General features: G+C 35.5%; 1 protein-coding gene across 3 annotated transcripts in view; it reads left to right on the top strand.

The window, feature by feature from the left end:
• Klp68D (kinesin-like protein 68D) overlaps positions 1–17,562 on the top strand; it is a 45,463-nt gene that overhangs the window by 10,788 nt on the left and 17,113 nt on the right. For all 3 annotated transcript variants that reach the window (XM_069836911.1, XM_069836913.1, XM_069836912.1), the window contains exons 4-12: positions 592–708; positions 3,148–3,408; positions 3,598–3,907; positions 3,993–4,131; positions 4,216–4,406; positions 8,371–8,529; positions 9,446–9,643; positions 13,648–13,871; positions 16,133–16,367. In XM_069836911.1, coding sequence (XP_069693012.1) covers positions 592–708; positions 3,148–3,408; positions 3,598–3,907; positions 3,993–4,131; positions 4,216–4,406; positions 8,371–8,529; positions 9,446–9,643; positions 13,648–13,871; positions 16,133–16,367 — 1,834 coding nt within the window. The remainder of the gene's footprint in view (positions 1–591; positions 709–3,147; positions 3,409–3,597; positions 3,908–3,992; positions 4,132–4,215; positions 4,407–8,370; positions 8,530–9,445; positions 9,644–13,647; positions 13,872–16,132; positions 16,368–17,562) is intronic.

Raw genomic sequence — 17,562 nt, 5'->3', positions numbered from 1 at the left:
CCGAAGTACATATGATATTTCCATGCAGATATTCTGTGTCATCATACGATGAAAGAGTAATGGAACTGAGAAAAATTCTCTCCGGCACCGGGATTTGAACCCGGGTTTTCAGCTCTACGTGGTGATGCTTTATCCACTAAGCCACACCGGATACCCATCCCGGTGTCGGACAGAATCATCTCAGTTTAAGTTCCAACTCTTGGGTTCCCTCTAGTGGCCGCCCTCTGCACTACTTCATAGATGTCTATGACATAGTGCTTATTCCGTCGGATCCCGGCCAACTAGTCACTCATAATGAGTGCACCTCAGCACATATGTGGACTTCAGTCCTACGTTCATAGACATCTATGACATAGTGCAGAGGGCGGCCACTAGAGGGAACCCAAGAGTTGGAGCTTAAACTGAGACTATTCTGTCCGACACCGGGATGGGTATCCGGTGTAGCTTAGTGGATAAAGCATCAGCATGTAGAGCTGAAAACCCGGGTTCAAATCCTGGTGCCGGAGAGAATTTTTCTCTGTTCCATTACTCTTTCATCGTATTAAGTGAATATATTTCAGTATAAATAGTTAATGATTTTTATTTTTTCAGTGTGGTGGATTGCTTCCCCAGTCGAGGTGCCATTGAAATTACTAATCCAAATATAAAAGACGTCACTGCCAGAGAAGGAAAGAAGTTATTTACGTATGATGCAGTATATGACTGGAAGTAAGTGTAATGTTATCTGACTGTTGCAGATTTAGGGAGAGATAATGTCAGTAGACCATTCACTGAATATTGTGTTACAGGATATAGTCTTCAAATGTTTGAAGGGTAATACAGTATCACAAATTAGCAGTAATTAAAAATGACCTTGAATAACACAAATTTGTTAAGATTTACAGTTACTTGTAAATGGCCCATTGAAAATACAAAAACTTCAAATAATAATAGATTAGAATATGTAATGTATAAATATAGTAATTCACGTTAAAATTCAGAGGCAAGATTTTTCGAAAAATTGTTGCTGCCCAAACCAGAAAATGAGCTACATTTTCAACATTGTTAATACAAAGTATGCTTAAAACAAATAAGCTAAAGAAAATAATTAAAAGACTGATGTTAAACAAATGTAAATTCATACCTAATGTTATACCGAACACTGACATTTAAAATGTCCACAAGTATTGACACAATTTGTGGATTATTCTGTAGCAGCGTAAAATGTCTCACCTCTTACCACAGGCCATTGCAAAATTTTATATTTTTAATCATTACAATAACTTTGTCCTTCTTTCACTGGTCCTGCAAACTTACATCTTCACCTACTCTTGCTTGTCCCTGGTTCATTGTGGCAGCTCAAGCTAGTCACCAACTTCAGTACTTACATAATATATATTTTTGATGCTCATTGTTTTTTTTAGCATTTTTCATTATTGTTGATACATTTAGGCACTTTTTTGTTGAGAAATATATTAAAACAATATCTTTAATTACGTGTTTTTCAGAATTACCTTTTCGATCAATATTATCTGAGACTAGAATGTTCGGGTAAAGTATTCTCTGAATGGCTTGCTTGTTCTGATAGTCATACACACTTTGAATTCAACCTGTGTCATGCAGATGTAATTTTTTAAAACTGCACCTGGACTACATCACGATGAAATATCACCTTCCATTAGCTACCAAGTAAGCTTAAATTTCTTCTTTTGTAACAGAGAGTGTGTGGCTGTGTTAAAAAATATTTTTAATAAACTTTTGTCCTCTTCTTCCCCCTCCCCAAGATTTCTGTTACATTCTTTCCATGCAAATCATATTGTTTCTGTAACAACTTTTTTTTTGTCACATCCATTGTGACTTGTGTCATCCCTTAAAAATAACTTTTTCTTCGGTGTGCCTGAAGGCAGGCGCTGATGAACTGTGTGTGTATAATTTCTGATCTTTTCATATTCTCTTATTGATTTAGGCAACTCCAACAACAGCTTGCATAGAACCGAAAAAAATTTTAAATGAGTTTAGTTCATTTGTTCGTTTAAGCATTCTCTGTTTGAAACTGTTTTTCCTTTCATTATGAATTTGATGAGGTTCTGGTGAATTCGTGAATATGTTGCAAATCTAGTCTTTCAGGTGAAGCTCCCTGTAAAGCAGATTTGAATAATTTCAAGGGAAAAAATTGGTCCGGGGCCGGGTATCGATCCCGAGACCTCTGGTTGAACGTACCAGCGCTCTACCACTGAGCTACCTGGGAACTCCACCCGACACCATCTCAGTTTTTCCCTTTATATCCACACAACTCGCGTGGGCTGACGAAACGCCAGAGATCCACAACAAGTGCACACAATCTCTGTGTGACTTGGAATTGTGGTTTTCTTTTAACGTACACAGTAACGTATATATTATGCAAATCTAGTCTTTCAGGTGAAGCTCCCTGTAAAGCAGATTTGAATAATTTCAAGGGAAAAATTGTTCCGGGGCCGGGTATCGATCCCGGGACCTCTGGTTGAACGTACCAGCGCTCTACCATTGAGCTACCCGGAAACTCCACCCGACACCGTCTCAGTTTTTCCCTTTATATCCACACAACTCGCGTGGGCTGACAAAACGCCAGAGACCCACAACGAGTGCACACAATCTCTGTGTGACTTGGAATTGTGGTTTTCTGTTAACGTACACAGTAACGTATATATTATGCAAATCTAGTCTTTCAGGTGAAGCTCCCTGTAAAGCAGATTTGAATAATTTCAAGGGAAAAATTGTTCCGGGGCCGGGTATCGATCCCGGGACCTCTGGTTGAATGTACCAGCACTCTACCATTGAGCTACCCGGGAACTCCACCCGACACCGTCTCAACTTTTCCCTTTATATCCACACAACTCGCGTGGGCTGACGAAACGCCAGAGACCCACAATGAGTGCACACAATCTCTGTGTGACTTGGATTTATGGTTTTCTGTTAACGTACACAGTAACGTAAATATTATGCAAATCTAGTCTTTCAGGTGAAGCTCCCTGTAAAGCAGATTTGAATAATTTCAAGGGAAAAGTTGTTCCAAAGACAGGTCTGAACCTCACAAGCAATACCAAGAAGGCATCACTTTTCGTTAATGTAAGTAAACCTTTTTTGTGTTGACCACAAAATCTCAAATAATGGCTATCTTCCTCTTTCCAGCTCTCGACAAGAGGATATCTATGACGAGACTGTCAGGCCATTGGTGGCGTCAGTCCTTGATGGATTTAATGGCACAATATTTGCATATGGACAGACTGGTACTGGAAAGACTTACACAATGGAAGGTGCACAAAAGGATCCAACACAAAAGGGAATAATTCCTAAGTCCTTCGAACAGATATTTAGTCATATATCTCGAAGTTCTAATGTTCAGTATCTAGTCCGTACCTCATACCTAGAAATATATCAAGAAGATATCAGGTTAGTGTAATCTTTATTAACTTATTTCGGGAATTTTTTTATTGAGTGGTCAAATAATTTGACTTTTATTTCCCATCATGTTTAACTTTAATAAAATTGTTAGTTGCTGTATCACACAAACTTCCTTATGTCTACTGTATATTGCACTTTACAGAAAACATTCTGTTAATTCTTTTGTGTGTGTTGTAGGGACCTTCTTAATAAAGACCAAACTAAAAAATATGAACTGCGTGAAAAAACTGATATTGGCGTTTATGTCAAAGATTTATCATCATTTGTATGCAAGAGTATCAAGGAAATTGAGCAAGTGATGAATATAGGAAACCAAAACAGAAAAATTGGTGCTACAAATATGAATGAGCATAGTTCACGCTCACATACAATCTTCATGATTACTATTGAAATGAGTGGAATTGGAGGCAAAATGGGTATCCGTGTGGGGAAGTTGAATCTCGTTGATTTGGCAGGAAGTGAACGACAGTCGAAGACTGGAGCTACGGTTTGTTCCAATTAAGTTATATATTTATTATTTTAACTGTGGCTTTGTTTCTGTTTTATATATTTGCAATTTAAATTTCTTTCAGGGTGAGAGGCTCAAGGAAGCTTCTAAAATCAATCTTTCACTTTCGGCCCTTGGTAACGTCATTTCAGCCCTTGTACTATCTTCAGGCAAGCCCCTGCATATACCATATCGTGATTCAAAGCTGACTAGAATTCTACAGGGTAAATATCTATAATACACCTTTTGTTATAAATAATACAATTTAAATGTACATGTGGATTGCATAGTGCAAATTTATATTTCAGATTCCCTAGGTGGAAATTCCAAGACAATAATGGTGGCCAACATCGGTCCAGCTAGCTACAATTATGACGAAAGTCTCACGACTTTGAGATATGCAAATCGAGCCAAGAACATAAAGAATAAGCCGAGAGTTAATGAAGATCCAAAAGATGCTCTCTTACGAGAATATCAAATAGAAATTGCAAGACTGAAAGTAAGTTAGAACTATTCAAATTAGATTGTCATTTTTTAGTATGAAGGCTGTAGGAAATATGTGTGTAATAATTACCTAGATTTTAATACATTATGCCGGCGTTTCTCAAACTTTTTTAAAGTCAGAACAGTTCCGCGGACCACCTTACTCTTGTTCCCTTCGAAAGCAAATTTATCATTTTCATATCATATTTTAATACCAGTATACTTATATTTTAAAATTGAATTAAGGTTCGGTACTTTGGTCCTCTGTTATGAATTCGGATTGTCCCTGGCTGGATTACAGGTGCTGCACCAGATGTGCAGGGAAAAGATATCGAGAAACACCATGTATATAGTGCTTTAAATCCCTCTTTTGCTGCTGAGAGTAGAGTGGGAAGTCGATAGACGGGTAGGGTAATAAATTTCATAAAATGCAGTTCTGGGAGAAAAAGTGAAATTCGATTGCCATATGTCATTTCCAAACTCTGAGATTTTAAGCTATAGTGTGATACGCAAGTCATTTGAATTTTATTTTTTCTTCTGTCTTTTTTGAAGGACCACAAAGGCATACCTCGAGGACCACAGGTGGTCCGCGGACCATAGTTTGAGAAACGTTGCATTATGCTATTGTGATACGAAAGTTTTGCGTTTTTGTGCCATGTTATAGATGTAGAAACAGTCAAAATTTTTGAGCTATGTAATATATTACCTTCATTGTCGGGAAAGATAAGAACGGGGGAACCTGTCTGTCAAATCTGTTATTAAGCACTGTTCTCTGGGACTAAGTGTCATAATGACATGTTGGGTTCGTGTGTACAGAGTGACTTAAAGAACAATGAAATACTTCATTAAAATGTATATGATACACAAATGTTTTGAAATAGGGAATGACTTGTTAGCGAAGGTTCATATTTCCGTAAAAGTACGTCAAAATTTAGATAACTCTTGAAAGGTATGAAACACTTTCACTTAGAGCCTCATATTATGTCAGCTAATTGAATGTGTGTCTGAAGTACTGGTGGCATTCTGCCATGATTTAATATACCAAATGTAATAAACTATAAAAGGACGAGTTGCTGTTGGTTATCACACATAATCAAATACGACAGTCATTAAAAGCCAGAGAAAAGAATTGTTGTACTACATCAGATATCTTACTGAAATGCATAGTCGGCCCTTTTTATTAAGGGCCGCGAAAATATAACTGTGAAAAGAGAAGAACTATTATTATTTCCTAACCAGAAACTCTACTGATCATACGTATATGATTTGTTGAGTGCAAAGAATAATATATGCAGGATGTTGGAGTGACAAGATTATATCCAAACTTTGCTGAAGGCTAAAAAAAATTGTTGTGCGCACTATGGAGAAAAAAAACTACCATTTGTAATTCCTAAGGAACTTATAAGCGACATGAAATTTTGTGGGACTAAAGAAAAAAAGCTACCAAAGTACATAAAATTGTATGGGCCTTAAAAAAAGAGTTACCGTTGCTAGCTCTTCATACTATTTTTGAAATACTGTATAGTCTATGATGAGGGCTAAAAAATTGTGCAGGGTTTGGGGGATTAAAATAGATATCTAGGGTATTGATCAGGACACATTGAAACATGACTTTTGGCATAAATATTGAAGGTGAAGAAAAATGCTTTGGAGTTCTGGAAGTAAAAGTAATACAATGTTGGCAGACATGAAGGAAATGTCAGTCTGTCCCAGGTCTAGAAATTTATATAGGAATATAGTAAATTAAAGCTTAAATTGACTGAGTTATGTCTGTATGAGAGACTGAAATTTGATTAATTGGTCTTTGTTTGGCTTTAATTGTATTCTTGTACAGAAGAGGTAAGTAATACTCAAAAGACCAGCTCTGCTCCTGCAATCTGCCATCGGTTCTATAGTGTTTACCTCTGCTCCTGCAATCTGCCATCGGTTCTATAGTGTTTACTTACCAGCATAACCGAGCACGTGTTTTGTCTCAAACAGTAGGCTTGGAGCATGATCTGTTCACATTTCTAAGCATGAAGGTACCATCAACTTCGAAGTACATTGATATATTTTCCTAAAAAGTTTTAAAATGATACTTAGATCCTTATTTACTTAAAATCTTTATTTTTCTCAAGAAATTTAATCAAATAATTACTTCACATGGCTCACTGTTTTATGCAGTCATTGAGCTTGTACACATCGTAAGTCATTAAAAATCGAAAATGGTTCTCTCTTGTCAGATAAATTGAGCATATAATTTTTCTTTAAAACATTATCTAGTTAATTAATATAGATATTGGTAGAAGTTTATGGTAAAGAAGTAAATCTTAGAAGTTCTGAAAAATGACATTAACGAGTGTAGTTACAATTTTTAAATGGTTTATTATGAATGTTCCTTGAAGTTAAGGAATGAATGTGAACTTGATACTCATAGCAATGTTATTAAAATGATGTGTATTAGGAAGAAGAGGATCCCAATGAATAAAACCATGTGAAGTGCTAAGTGTTAAGTAGCAAATGATAGTATAGTGAGTTTAAATAGGATAGATAGTTAAAATTTAAGAACGATATTTTGAAAGAGTAATAATGATCATCTCAATATACTGTGTGCAAAATAGTAAAGTGATGCAATGACGTGAAAATGTTAAAGGTTAAATTAGGATGAGTAAGATGGGATGTAGGAAGACCATCATTATATATAAATTTATGTTAGTAAGAATAGAATGCAGGATGGAATGTGAGTGAAGTGTGATCTGGGAAATGAAGTTCAGTAAGGAGAAATTGACTGTTTGGAGTTAAGTTAATAGCGGGATTAGAGGAGTTATTAAACACACTATCGGAATTTTATATTCTTCTTCTTCTGCTTCTTCTTCAGTAGGTGCTACAACTTCGTCGAAGTTTTGACCTTCTCAATTAATTTACGCCATTCTTTTTCTGTTATGAACAAGATTTGGCCAATTCTTTACATTCAGTGTTTTCAAATCGTTGGTTATGTTTTCCTTCCATCTACTTTTTGGTCTTCCTTTTGCTCTTTTAATGATGGGGTTCCATTTATATATTTTCTTAACTGTTTTTCCTTCGTCCATACGATTGATATGGCCAAACCATGCCATCCTTTGCGCTTTGTGTTGGTTTTGTATTAAAATATTTAACTCTTTATTATTTCTAATTCTCCACTCATCATTTGCATCTTTTATTGGGCCAAATATCCTTCGTAATATTTTCCTTTCAAAAGCCAGGAGCTTTTGCTTAGACAATTCAGTTAGGTTCCAGGTTTCACTTGCATATGTTACAATTGGTCTTATTATTGTTAAATATAGTCTTAATTTTGCTTGTTTAGATGCGTGTTTCTTTTGAATAGGTTGAGATTTGCAAAGTATGCTTTATTTGCCATAACAATTCTATTGTTTATTTCTTCCTCGATATTGTTTTCGTCGTTTACTATTGATCCCAAATACTTGAAGGATTTTACTCCTTCAAAAATAGTATTATCCATCTGTAAGTGTTCTGGTTCAATATTTTTGGCTGAACATTTTAAAAATTTTGTTTTCTTTGCATTTATGATTAATCCATATTGTGCTGATTCTTCCATTAAAGTTTCCAGCTTTTCAATTAATGCCTTCTTTGATCTTGTTATTAGTAGTATATCATCTGCATATGCTGTACATTGTACCAATCTTGTGCTTATATTACCTCTAATCTCTAGTTGTTTGATTATCAAGTCCACCACTAGTATGAAAAGGGTTGCAGAAAGCGGATCTCCTTGTTTAACTCCTCTGTTAATTTGAAAACTGTCACTTAGTTCGAAATTTTATATTAATAGCAGGAAAATGTAGTAGAAAATTACAGTGGAACCCGTTTACAGAAATGTGGTCATTTACCATAACTGGTGTAAATGTTGATGACAGTAAAAATAAATAAATAAAATAAAAAAATAAAATTCTTTTCACTGTGGATGATTGCATTATGTCATTTAATATATGTTTTATTTTCAACAGACACTTCTGGCTGAGAGATTAAAACAGAGAGAAGCTTTAGAGCTTCAGAGACTGAAAGTTGCTCAACATAAGAAAAAGCACGAAGAATCAGATGATTCTAATGATGAGCAACAAGACAATAAGAAGGAAAAGAGCCACAAGACTAAGGTTACTCCTGAGGTAAATTACATTTCAATGCTATTGTCATATGTGCTTTGCTATCATGCAAAGTGGCCATTATATCAGATTTGTGCTCACACCTTTTTCAAAACCGAGTTTCTTCTGTATATACAGGCATTGGAGAGTTAACTTATGGAAATGAGGTCACTATTCACCCTTTTCTTTACGCAAAAGTTCATTAAACAGTCTGATATATATATATATATATATATATATATATATATAATAACAGCAGCACTGGTTCTGTCTTCTCGTATTCGAATTTTTAATTTCTTTCTGCTTGGTTTAGTAGATTCAACTTGCTGTGAAATGTCATTTTATGTCTCATTCTTTTATTTAAGTTTGAAACTTGTTGATAACATTAATTTTTTTGGCAATCGATAATGCCTTTCATTTCATACCAAATATCACTGCCATTTTCAACAAAGAAAATGCTGAAGTACAAGAGTAATACAGTATATTTCACTAATTACTTTTTTTAACTCAGTTCCTTGCATGAAAAAATGATCCTACAACATAGAAACATATTAAATGGACAAAATATTAGATTCATTGACTGAAAATTGATCTTATGAGAAAATTGTTCTAAATGAAAATTAAAATGCATATTTTTAAGGAGCTATTTTTGGAGGCAAACAATTGGGATATTTTAGGCTGGTAGACATTTTAAATTGGATCATCTTAAACTGGGGCCACTGTATAACTCCACACGTTATAGCTTTACATTTTAATAGGCCATTTGATAATATGCTCATATAGTTTTCTCAGATTTTCATTACTTCAGAAGCAACACTGAATAATTTTACCCACTTTAAAAACAAAGTTTCTGTAGAAAATCCATCGTAAATATAAAAATGCTGTCTTATCAAAATCTGGGTTATAATTTGAGTATGTTTATGCTTTTTTATTGTTTTAGGAAAAACAACGATTGCATGAGGAACTGGAGGAGAAGAAACGAGAACTTGCACATGAGAAACTAGTCACAGCAAGATTAGAGGCTAAGATAGAGGCCATGGAGAGTAAGTTACTCTGTGGTGGAAAGAACATTATAGACCACACAAATGAACAACAGCGTGCACTGGAGTTGCGCACCCAAGAAATTGCTGAGAAGAAAGTAAGAATTTCCAGTCTTCTGAAATAGCCCTGATTATTTTATTTGATTTACTGTTATATTAAATAACTTAATTTTATTGCTATTGTAGTCATTAATCGATAAAGAAAGATTGAGAAGATCCATGTTTATATCAGGAAGGTCATATATTTTATTTATTTCATTCATTCATTCATTTATTTTATTCCATAGATCTTACATGAGCAATGAAGCTTTAAGATGTGGAACATGTCAACATTTTACAATATTACAATTACAATTTTTACAAATTTTTATAGTTTTACAATTTAGTAATTTTCTACAATTTTTACAAAGTTGTACAATTTTTTTTTTACATTTTGGCGAGATGTAGTGAGATGAAATGAGGTCCGAGGATTCGCCAAAATATTACCCGGCATTTGCCTTTTCGGTGGGGGAAACCTCGGAAAAACCCAACCAGGTAATCAAATCAAAGGGGGTAATCAAATCAAAGGTGTTGATGCCAAGGACTTGCCATAGACCATCCGGCTTCAGTCCCACGGCTGTGGAAAACCTCGGAAGAAACCAAAGTCCAAAGGGGGATCCAACCCAAGCCCGAACGCAGCTCCGGATCAGCAGCCCAGCGAGTCTGCCGACTGAGCTACATCGATGGCTCTACTAAAAGTATACAATACATAGCCAATCAGATTATTAAATTTACAAACGCAAACGATCATTCATAAGTTGAGCTATATTATAATACAAAACAATTTAATTCAATTTAAGGCATAAACAATTCAACCAGTTGTGATATACAGAAATTGATAAAACATATAATGCAAACTACTTCAAATTACAAACACAAACAATTTATCAGTAGAGCTATATAGATTACTATTCAATTTAAAGCATATACAATTCATCGGCCAAAACTATACAAATATATACAATACAAAGTAGCATACTTTCATTAAGCTATACAAATTTGTGCAATTAATATCAAGTAGATTAATTCAATTTATAATCATAAACAATTCATCAGTTGAGCTATACATATTACCATTCAATTTACAGCAGGTCTATATACAATTCATCAGTAGAGCTACACAGACTAGTAATCATTTTAAGAACATATACAATTCATCAGCCAAACTATACAAACATACAATTAAATTAGTTCAATTTACAAACTTATTTTCGTTAAGCTATACAATTCATATGAAGTAGGGCGACTTTGGATATAATTTGTTCATGTTATTTCATTGAACAGAAGTTTGTTGATTTTCTAGGCTTGAAATATTTTTATTGAATTTAAAATAAATATTTCTCCATACTATTCAGGGCCGTTTTAACAGTAGTATAGACCCTAGGGCAAAACAATGCACTGGACCCTGCCTACACAATCACTCACAGGAATAAAAATGTAAATTATCTATAAAATAAATCTACATTCATTGGTATCGCCAACGAAATCAGTGTTTTGACATTAAAAAGAAACATGATGCACAACAAAGTTCAGTTAATACAGACATGAGTCTTGATCTTGAAAAACAAAAATTTCAATATAAAAATAGTAAATCATATTGATGGAGATAACATAGGCGCACATTACGAAATTAACATAAATGGTTTATTACTGATCAAGTGTTAAACACAAACATTTGCAAAATTTCTTTGCAGATAATTCCTTCTGACCATCATATCTAGTAAGACTACCCGTCCCTTTCATTTCCATCTTTTTCACATCTCTATAATCTGACTCTGGACATCTACTTCTGGCTTTCATTTCGTATTCACTAAATTTGTCTCTAATTTCCTGAAGATATTAAAACAGAAGGCGACAAATAAGTTCACATCCCCTGACTGCAGGACTTTATTTGTTTTGTCCACTCTTTCAAGAATGTCATTGCAAAGAATTGTGAGGAAGGTCGTTCCCAGGTTCTCCATATTCTCACTCAATTCTTCTGCCTCTTGCCTTATGTTCACTTCTGCGCTCCAAACAAAACATTACGTTTAATTTCTGCTCAAAGGATTATTTACGAATTTCACTAACACGTAATAAGTCTACAGTTTCTTTTTCGTCACTTCACTTTCTTACACTTCCTCTAACCCTTTACCACACAGACAGCCAAAGGCTCTGCTTCCGATAATGCAAATGCATAATTATTGTTGTCTCCAGACATTACTTGTCTCCCATGAATCCGTTACAATATTCTGCTTCCATAACATTGCAAGCAAAAAAATGGCAACATTTGTCTTGCAGATGCAGATGTGCCAATTTTCCATTAAAAGTCGTAATTTTTGCCGAGTTAGAGAGAGATTTGAATGTTGAAGCGGGTGATAGGAAAATTGAGGCGCTGACATGGGAAAGGTAGTAACTGCCAGAAACAAAATTTTTCAGGGGAAGCTAAAAACAAATTTATGAACACTTTCTCACTTACATTATTATAGAAACTGCTTTAAATGAAAGGCATACACTCATGTTTGTGTTACATATGAAATTTGAAAAGTCTGGCACAGATTTATCTGTGAAATCCTATTTTATGAAAATACAACGCTCAGTTGGTAGAGCAGCTGGCTACGGACTGAAAGGTCCGGGGTTCGATCCCAGGTGGTGACAGGATTTTTTCTCGTTGCCAAACTTTCAGAACGGCCCCGAGGTTCACTCAGCCTCCTATAAAATTGAGTACCGGGTCTTTCCCGGGGGTAAAAGGCGGTCAGAGCCGACGACACCACCTCATTCTAGTGCCGAGGTCATGGAAAGCATGGGGCTCTACGTCCATGCCCCCCAAGTGCCTTCATGGCATGTTACGGGGATACCTTTACAACATTAAATCACTCCTTAGCCAAACTGAGAATTAACGTTATTTATACATTATGCACAAATTTTTCGGTAAAATGCATGATACTTTTCATCGAGGAAGTCTAACATAGATAACAAGTCTCTCTTTTTGGCATCAGGGACGACTGGTCTTCTTTCAAGGTGTTGCAAGCACTGCAAGTTAGTGATTGACGTTAATGACTGTCCTTTCTTAAAAATCCTGTGCTCTGTCCACATTTCAAGGTCATTAAATGACTCTTGTTTTTATTAGAGGAAAATCAGCTCTTGAGAGTCTAATCCAGTTGAGGGTGCTGATTTTGATAGGAGTTGTATTAAAAAACTTGTCACATTCTGCAGAAAAGTCGAAGAAATCCTCATCCTTCATCATTATTACATTATCAGGCCTTACCTCTTTTGGAACCATGGTCTTGCATCTTTTTTTTTTTTCTTTTCTCTATGATGTCAAATACCCTATCACATGGCATGTAGGAATGTTCTGAAACCAGGAATTTCAAGTCCACTGAATCAAAATGTTTCTTGGCAGTAATGTAAATCAGGACCATTAGAATCACCCGATTCTTATTCTGCCCTGCTCAGTTATCAGCCCATATTTGTCTAGACACACTCTGATGTTGTAAAAGGAGTTACTACCTTCTCCGCGCCAACAGCTGTGCACATACAACTTACAACATCTAGTGACTACGTTTCTAACTTCGTTTCATTACAAATGGACATACTTCCTTCTCTGTGCCATTGGCATGGCCATTTACTATCTTCTCAATGAAAAACCTAAAAATTCGAATTTTTGACAGTTACGACCTTTCCCATGTCAATGCCTCAATTAGTCTTAGGTTCTGGTCTGTGCATAGACTTTCATGGGGCTACCGGGCAACTACCCAGTGTGCCCATGCTTTAAGACAGCACAGTATAATATATAGATTTGTGTCATAAAATTTGTATCAGGGTCAGAAAGGACTCTAATCATGTCGTAAGTAATAATTTTAGTGCAGTTGGTCGGAAGGGTTAATGTGATTTTAGCCTTTTCTTAATTCTTTTAACTTTCATCTTTATAGGAATTTTTAAGTTCCTTTGTTTCAGCTACTTTGTCCTTTCTTGGTGAATATGCCGTCATTAATACTAGAATAGAATTATTTTATGTCACGAATTAACCAGTTCACCATGTAGTGGTTATACGATGTTTGTAATATTATAAAAATTGTAATTCCAGAAATTGGAAGTAGAAATAAGACAACAGTTGGAAATGCAAGAAGAATCAGCCCTTGAAATTATGGAGACCTATACAACTCTGCAACAAGAAGTGGAGATTAAAACTAAGAAACTGAAGAAACTGTTTACTAAATTACAATGTGTTAAGCAGGAGATCCACGACCTCACTGATGAATTCAATCAAGACCGACGGCAACTTGAGCAGACACAAAATGACATAATGAAGTATGGTTAAAGTTTTCGTATTATTCTCATAAAAGATAGCAAATATGTTCGGCATTTTTAAAATATGGGACTTTTTATGGAGTAATGACTGAAGGATACACTGAGGTGAAATTTTGTTAATTTTGATGAAATTAAATCGAATTTTCGTTTTCAGCATTAACGATTTTTTCTGTAAATGGTTTAGAGAACCTCTCCACAAATTTTCATGCAGATAGTCTCCTTCAGTCAGCTGTTTTGGACCACAATTTTTAGAAGATCGCACACTCTGGGTGGTCCTTTAACCCTCCAGTCTTCATGCCCTCAAATGCAACATTAGTGTTGTGTGGATCATAGTTGTGATTCATATTTTAAGTTTTTTTTTTTTTTTGTACTTGTAATTTAATTCGTTTTTTTTTTTCTGGTTAATCATTAATGATAATACATTCAATATTCACAAAACAATTGTATGTCCAGTTACTATTATAATAAATGCTGTACAAGCATAAATGTAGAAGCTGTGAATATTTGCTCTGAGCACTGTTGTGATCCAAGAATACACCAACTTAATTATGTACCAATAAAACTCTTACGATGAAAGAGTAATGGAACGGAGAAAAATTCTCTCCGGCACCGGGATTTGAACCCGGGTTTTCAGCTCTACATGCTGATGCTTTATCCACTAAGCCACACCGGATACCCATTCCGGTGTCTGACAGAATCATCTCAGTAGAGGGAACCCAAGAGTTGGAAAGTAAACTGAGACGATTCTGTCAGACGCCAGGATGGGTATCCGGTGTGGCTTAGTGGATAAAGCATCAGCATGTAAAGCTGAAAACCCGGGTTCAAATATCAGTGCCGGAGAGAATTTTTCTCTGTTCCATTACTCTTTCATTGTATGATGACGCAGAATATCTGCATGGAAATATCATATGTACTTCGGTACATTAAAATAATACAAATAAAACTCTTGCTTAACATTGTCAGTTACAGTGATAAACTGAGAGGGTAGAGAAGTATATGAATGAAAGGTACTCAGGTGGCAGATATGATAACTGATAAGTACTATCATCTCGGATGAGCAATCAAAAATATAAAGTACTGGATCATTATTGTGATCCATCCAACAACTGGAGGGTTAAATTCCCACTCCTCTGCTGCAATCCCTTCCTCTTTGTTTCCTCATATGATCCATATATCTTAATGTCGTCTATTATCTGATATCTTCTTCTACTCCGAACTCTTCACCCGTTCACCATTCCTTCCAGTGCATCCTTCAGTAGGCAGCTCCTTCTCAGGCAGTGACCCAACCAATTCCTTTTCCTCTTACTGATCAGTTTCAGCATCATTTTTTCTTCACCCACTCTTTCCAACACAGCTTCATTTCTTATTCTGTCTGTCCACTTCAGTAGTTTGTAGTTTTCTTGGGAAATATAAATGCGGTAGCTTCCCGTTGCTTTCCACACACCACGCCCTCTTTCGCATCTTAGAAAAATTCCAGGGGGCCCCAGCATGAAGATGAGGAGAGTGGATTTGACTAATTAGGCCCTCCAGACTTCACCGAAATTCACCACAAGGGTTAAATATTAGTTCTATCAGGGTTTTTGACCCGATCAGAGACCAGGAAATCCCAATTAGCCTTTGCCCCCCATTTCTTAGTATTTTCACCAAATACACAGTACAGTCATTGAAAATTGTAATGCAATACATAAAAATTCAATTTCACATTGCAAGAAACATTGTCGTGCTGTCGATTGTGACATAAGATGCTGCTTGTAAATAATTTATCAATTTGATGCATTTGATTTCCTGGGCTACTGAAGATAGCAACTACAGAAATTGTGCATGTTGTCATTTATATGTAACATGAGTATGAATTCGATATATTTTTTAAAATACTTTTCGTCAACATTTTGTCTTCTGCTTCTGTACTCACAAAACTACTTAGCAAGACATGACATACTGTACATAAATCCTTTCATAAAGTAAATGAAAAGTTCCCGTGTCTCTTATTTTATAATGCATGTTACAAATATGAAAAAATAAATAAATGATTAAGGGTTTATATTTTTTCAGAATTCACGCGCTACTTATATCTTTCCTATATTATGTTCAGTTTATATTTTTAAAAAGTAAATTTAAGTCAACTTGGATTACAAAGCAGACAGAATCTTAAAAATAAACATAATGAGTAATGTGATTTTCATACACTAACTCTGCAATATTTATTTATACTTTAAAGAAGTGTCTAATAGTTTAACTGACATCTCAATATATGTTTCCAGAGAGCTCAAAGTGAAGTATTTGATCATCGAAAACTTTATCCCAACTGATGAGAAGAATAGACTTCTGAGCCGCACCCACTATGATGAAGAGAATGATACGTGGGTCATTGCTCCTTACGAAGAGGAGGAAACCCCGAATATTCCCAAGAGACCAGTATCTGCTGATGATGAAAGACGTCCAGTATCTGACTACAGTCGTGTCGCAATGAAAGTTGGCAGGCATCCTCGTTACCATGTGAGTGACAAGAACAGTCTTACTATTACAGCGACTGATTAAAAGTCTTGGGCATATGTATCACGTTCAGGACAGAACTAGATACAATGTTTCAGACTGCCTTACTGGTTACATCTGTTGCTTCACATATTGTATCTTACCAAACTTAAATTCTCTCTTCCTCTCTTTAGCCCATGTCTGTACCCTTTCTCTGTGAACACGTAAACCAGTAGGGTCTTGAGAAATACTGAAGCTGGTTCCTAGTTTGGACAGTGCAGTTACTGTGATTGCATGAGTTCTTGTATGCTTGATAATTAGACTGGTAATGATAGACTGACTGCATGACAGACTGACAAGTTCATAATATTCTAACTTGTGGCACCCCGAAGATTGCTTCACCTCATGGAGGTTGTGTCAAATATCTCTGCTGTAGTACAAGTAAGAAACTGGAAGGTGGAGCAACAGAATTATTTGGCACAATCCATACCACTTTCTTGGCAAATAACAATACTAACTCATTTGAAAAATGTCTATGGAAGATGGCAGTCATCAACTCCTTCATTACTTTGTGTGTCATGTTGTTTTAGAAATGCAGTGAAACCTTCAGTGTTAAGTTGACTTTCTTCTTTTTCTTTGTAGTTTATAACCTAAACACCTATGTGTACTTTTTGTTACAGGTAAAGGAATGCAAGTCAGCATTTGATAATTTAAAACACTTGATAGGGAAATGTTAGTGTAGGTGTGCCTCATACTCTGTACTATTGACTACTTGAATATGATTGAAATTGAAAGTATTTCTGTTCAGGCTGTATTTAACACTTTTGCAGTCCGTGGCAATTAAAAATTGTTGCCCTATCAACATAAATACCGATCTATAAAAGTTTAATCGAAATGAAGACAGAGAATAATACACAGCGAATAAAATTAAATATAACCACAGTTTAGTATATACAGTTGCGAAGCTTGGGATGATTTTTTGCATTTGTCGCGATAGTTGCTAGCCGCTTGGAGCGTTGTGAGTACTAGGAACAATAGACTGTGTCACAGCCATAGTGATCTAATACAGGCCGTAAGGCAGGCCATGTAACTCGCTTAACCTGATCACGAAGGGCGGCGCTTCAACCATATAAATTAGTTGGAATGCATAAAGAGTAACATATATTTCTCTAAAATGTAGTGTAATTGCATTAATACAATTTAAAACAATGATTATGAG

This window comes from Periplaneta americana, chromosome 10, assembly GCF_040183065.1.
Source record: "Periplaneta americana isolate PAMFEO1 chromosome 10, P.americana_PAMFEO1_priV1, whole genome shotgun sequence".
Classification (NCBI taxonomy): Eukaryota; Metazoa; Arthropoda; class Insecta; order Blattodea; family Blattidae; genus Periplaneta; species Periplaneta americana.
This window is presented reverse-complemented; position numbering and strand designations above follow the sequence as displayed.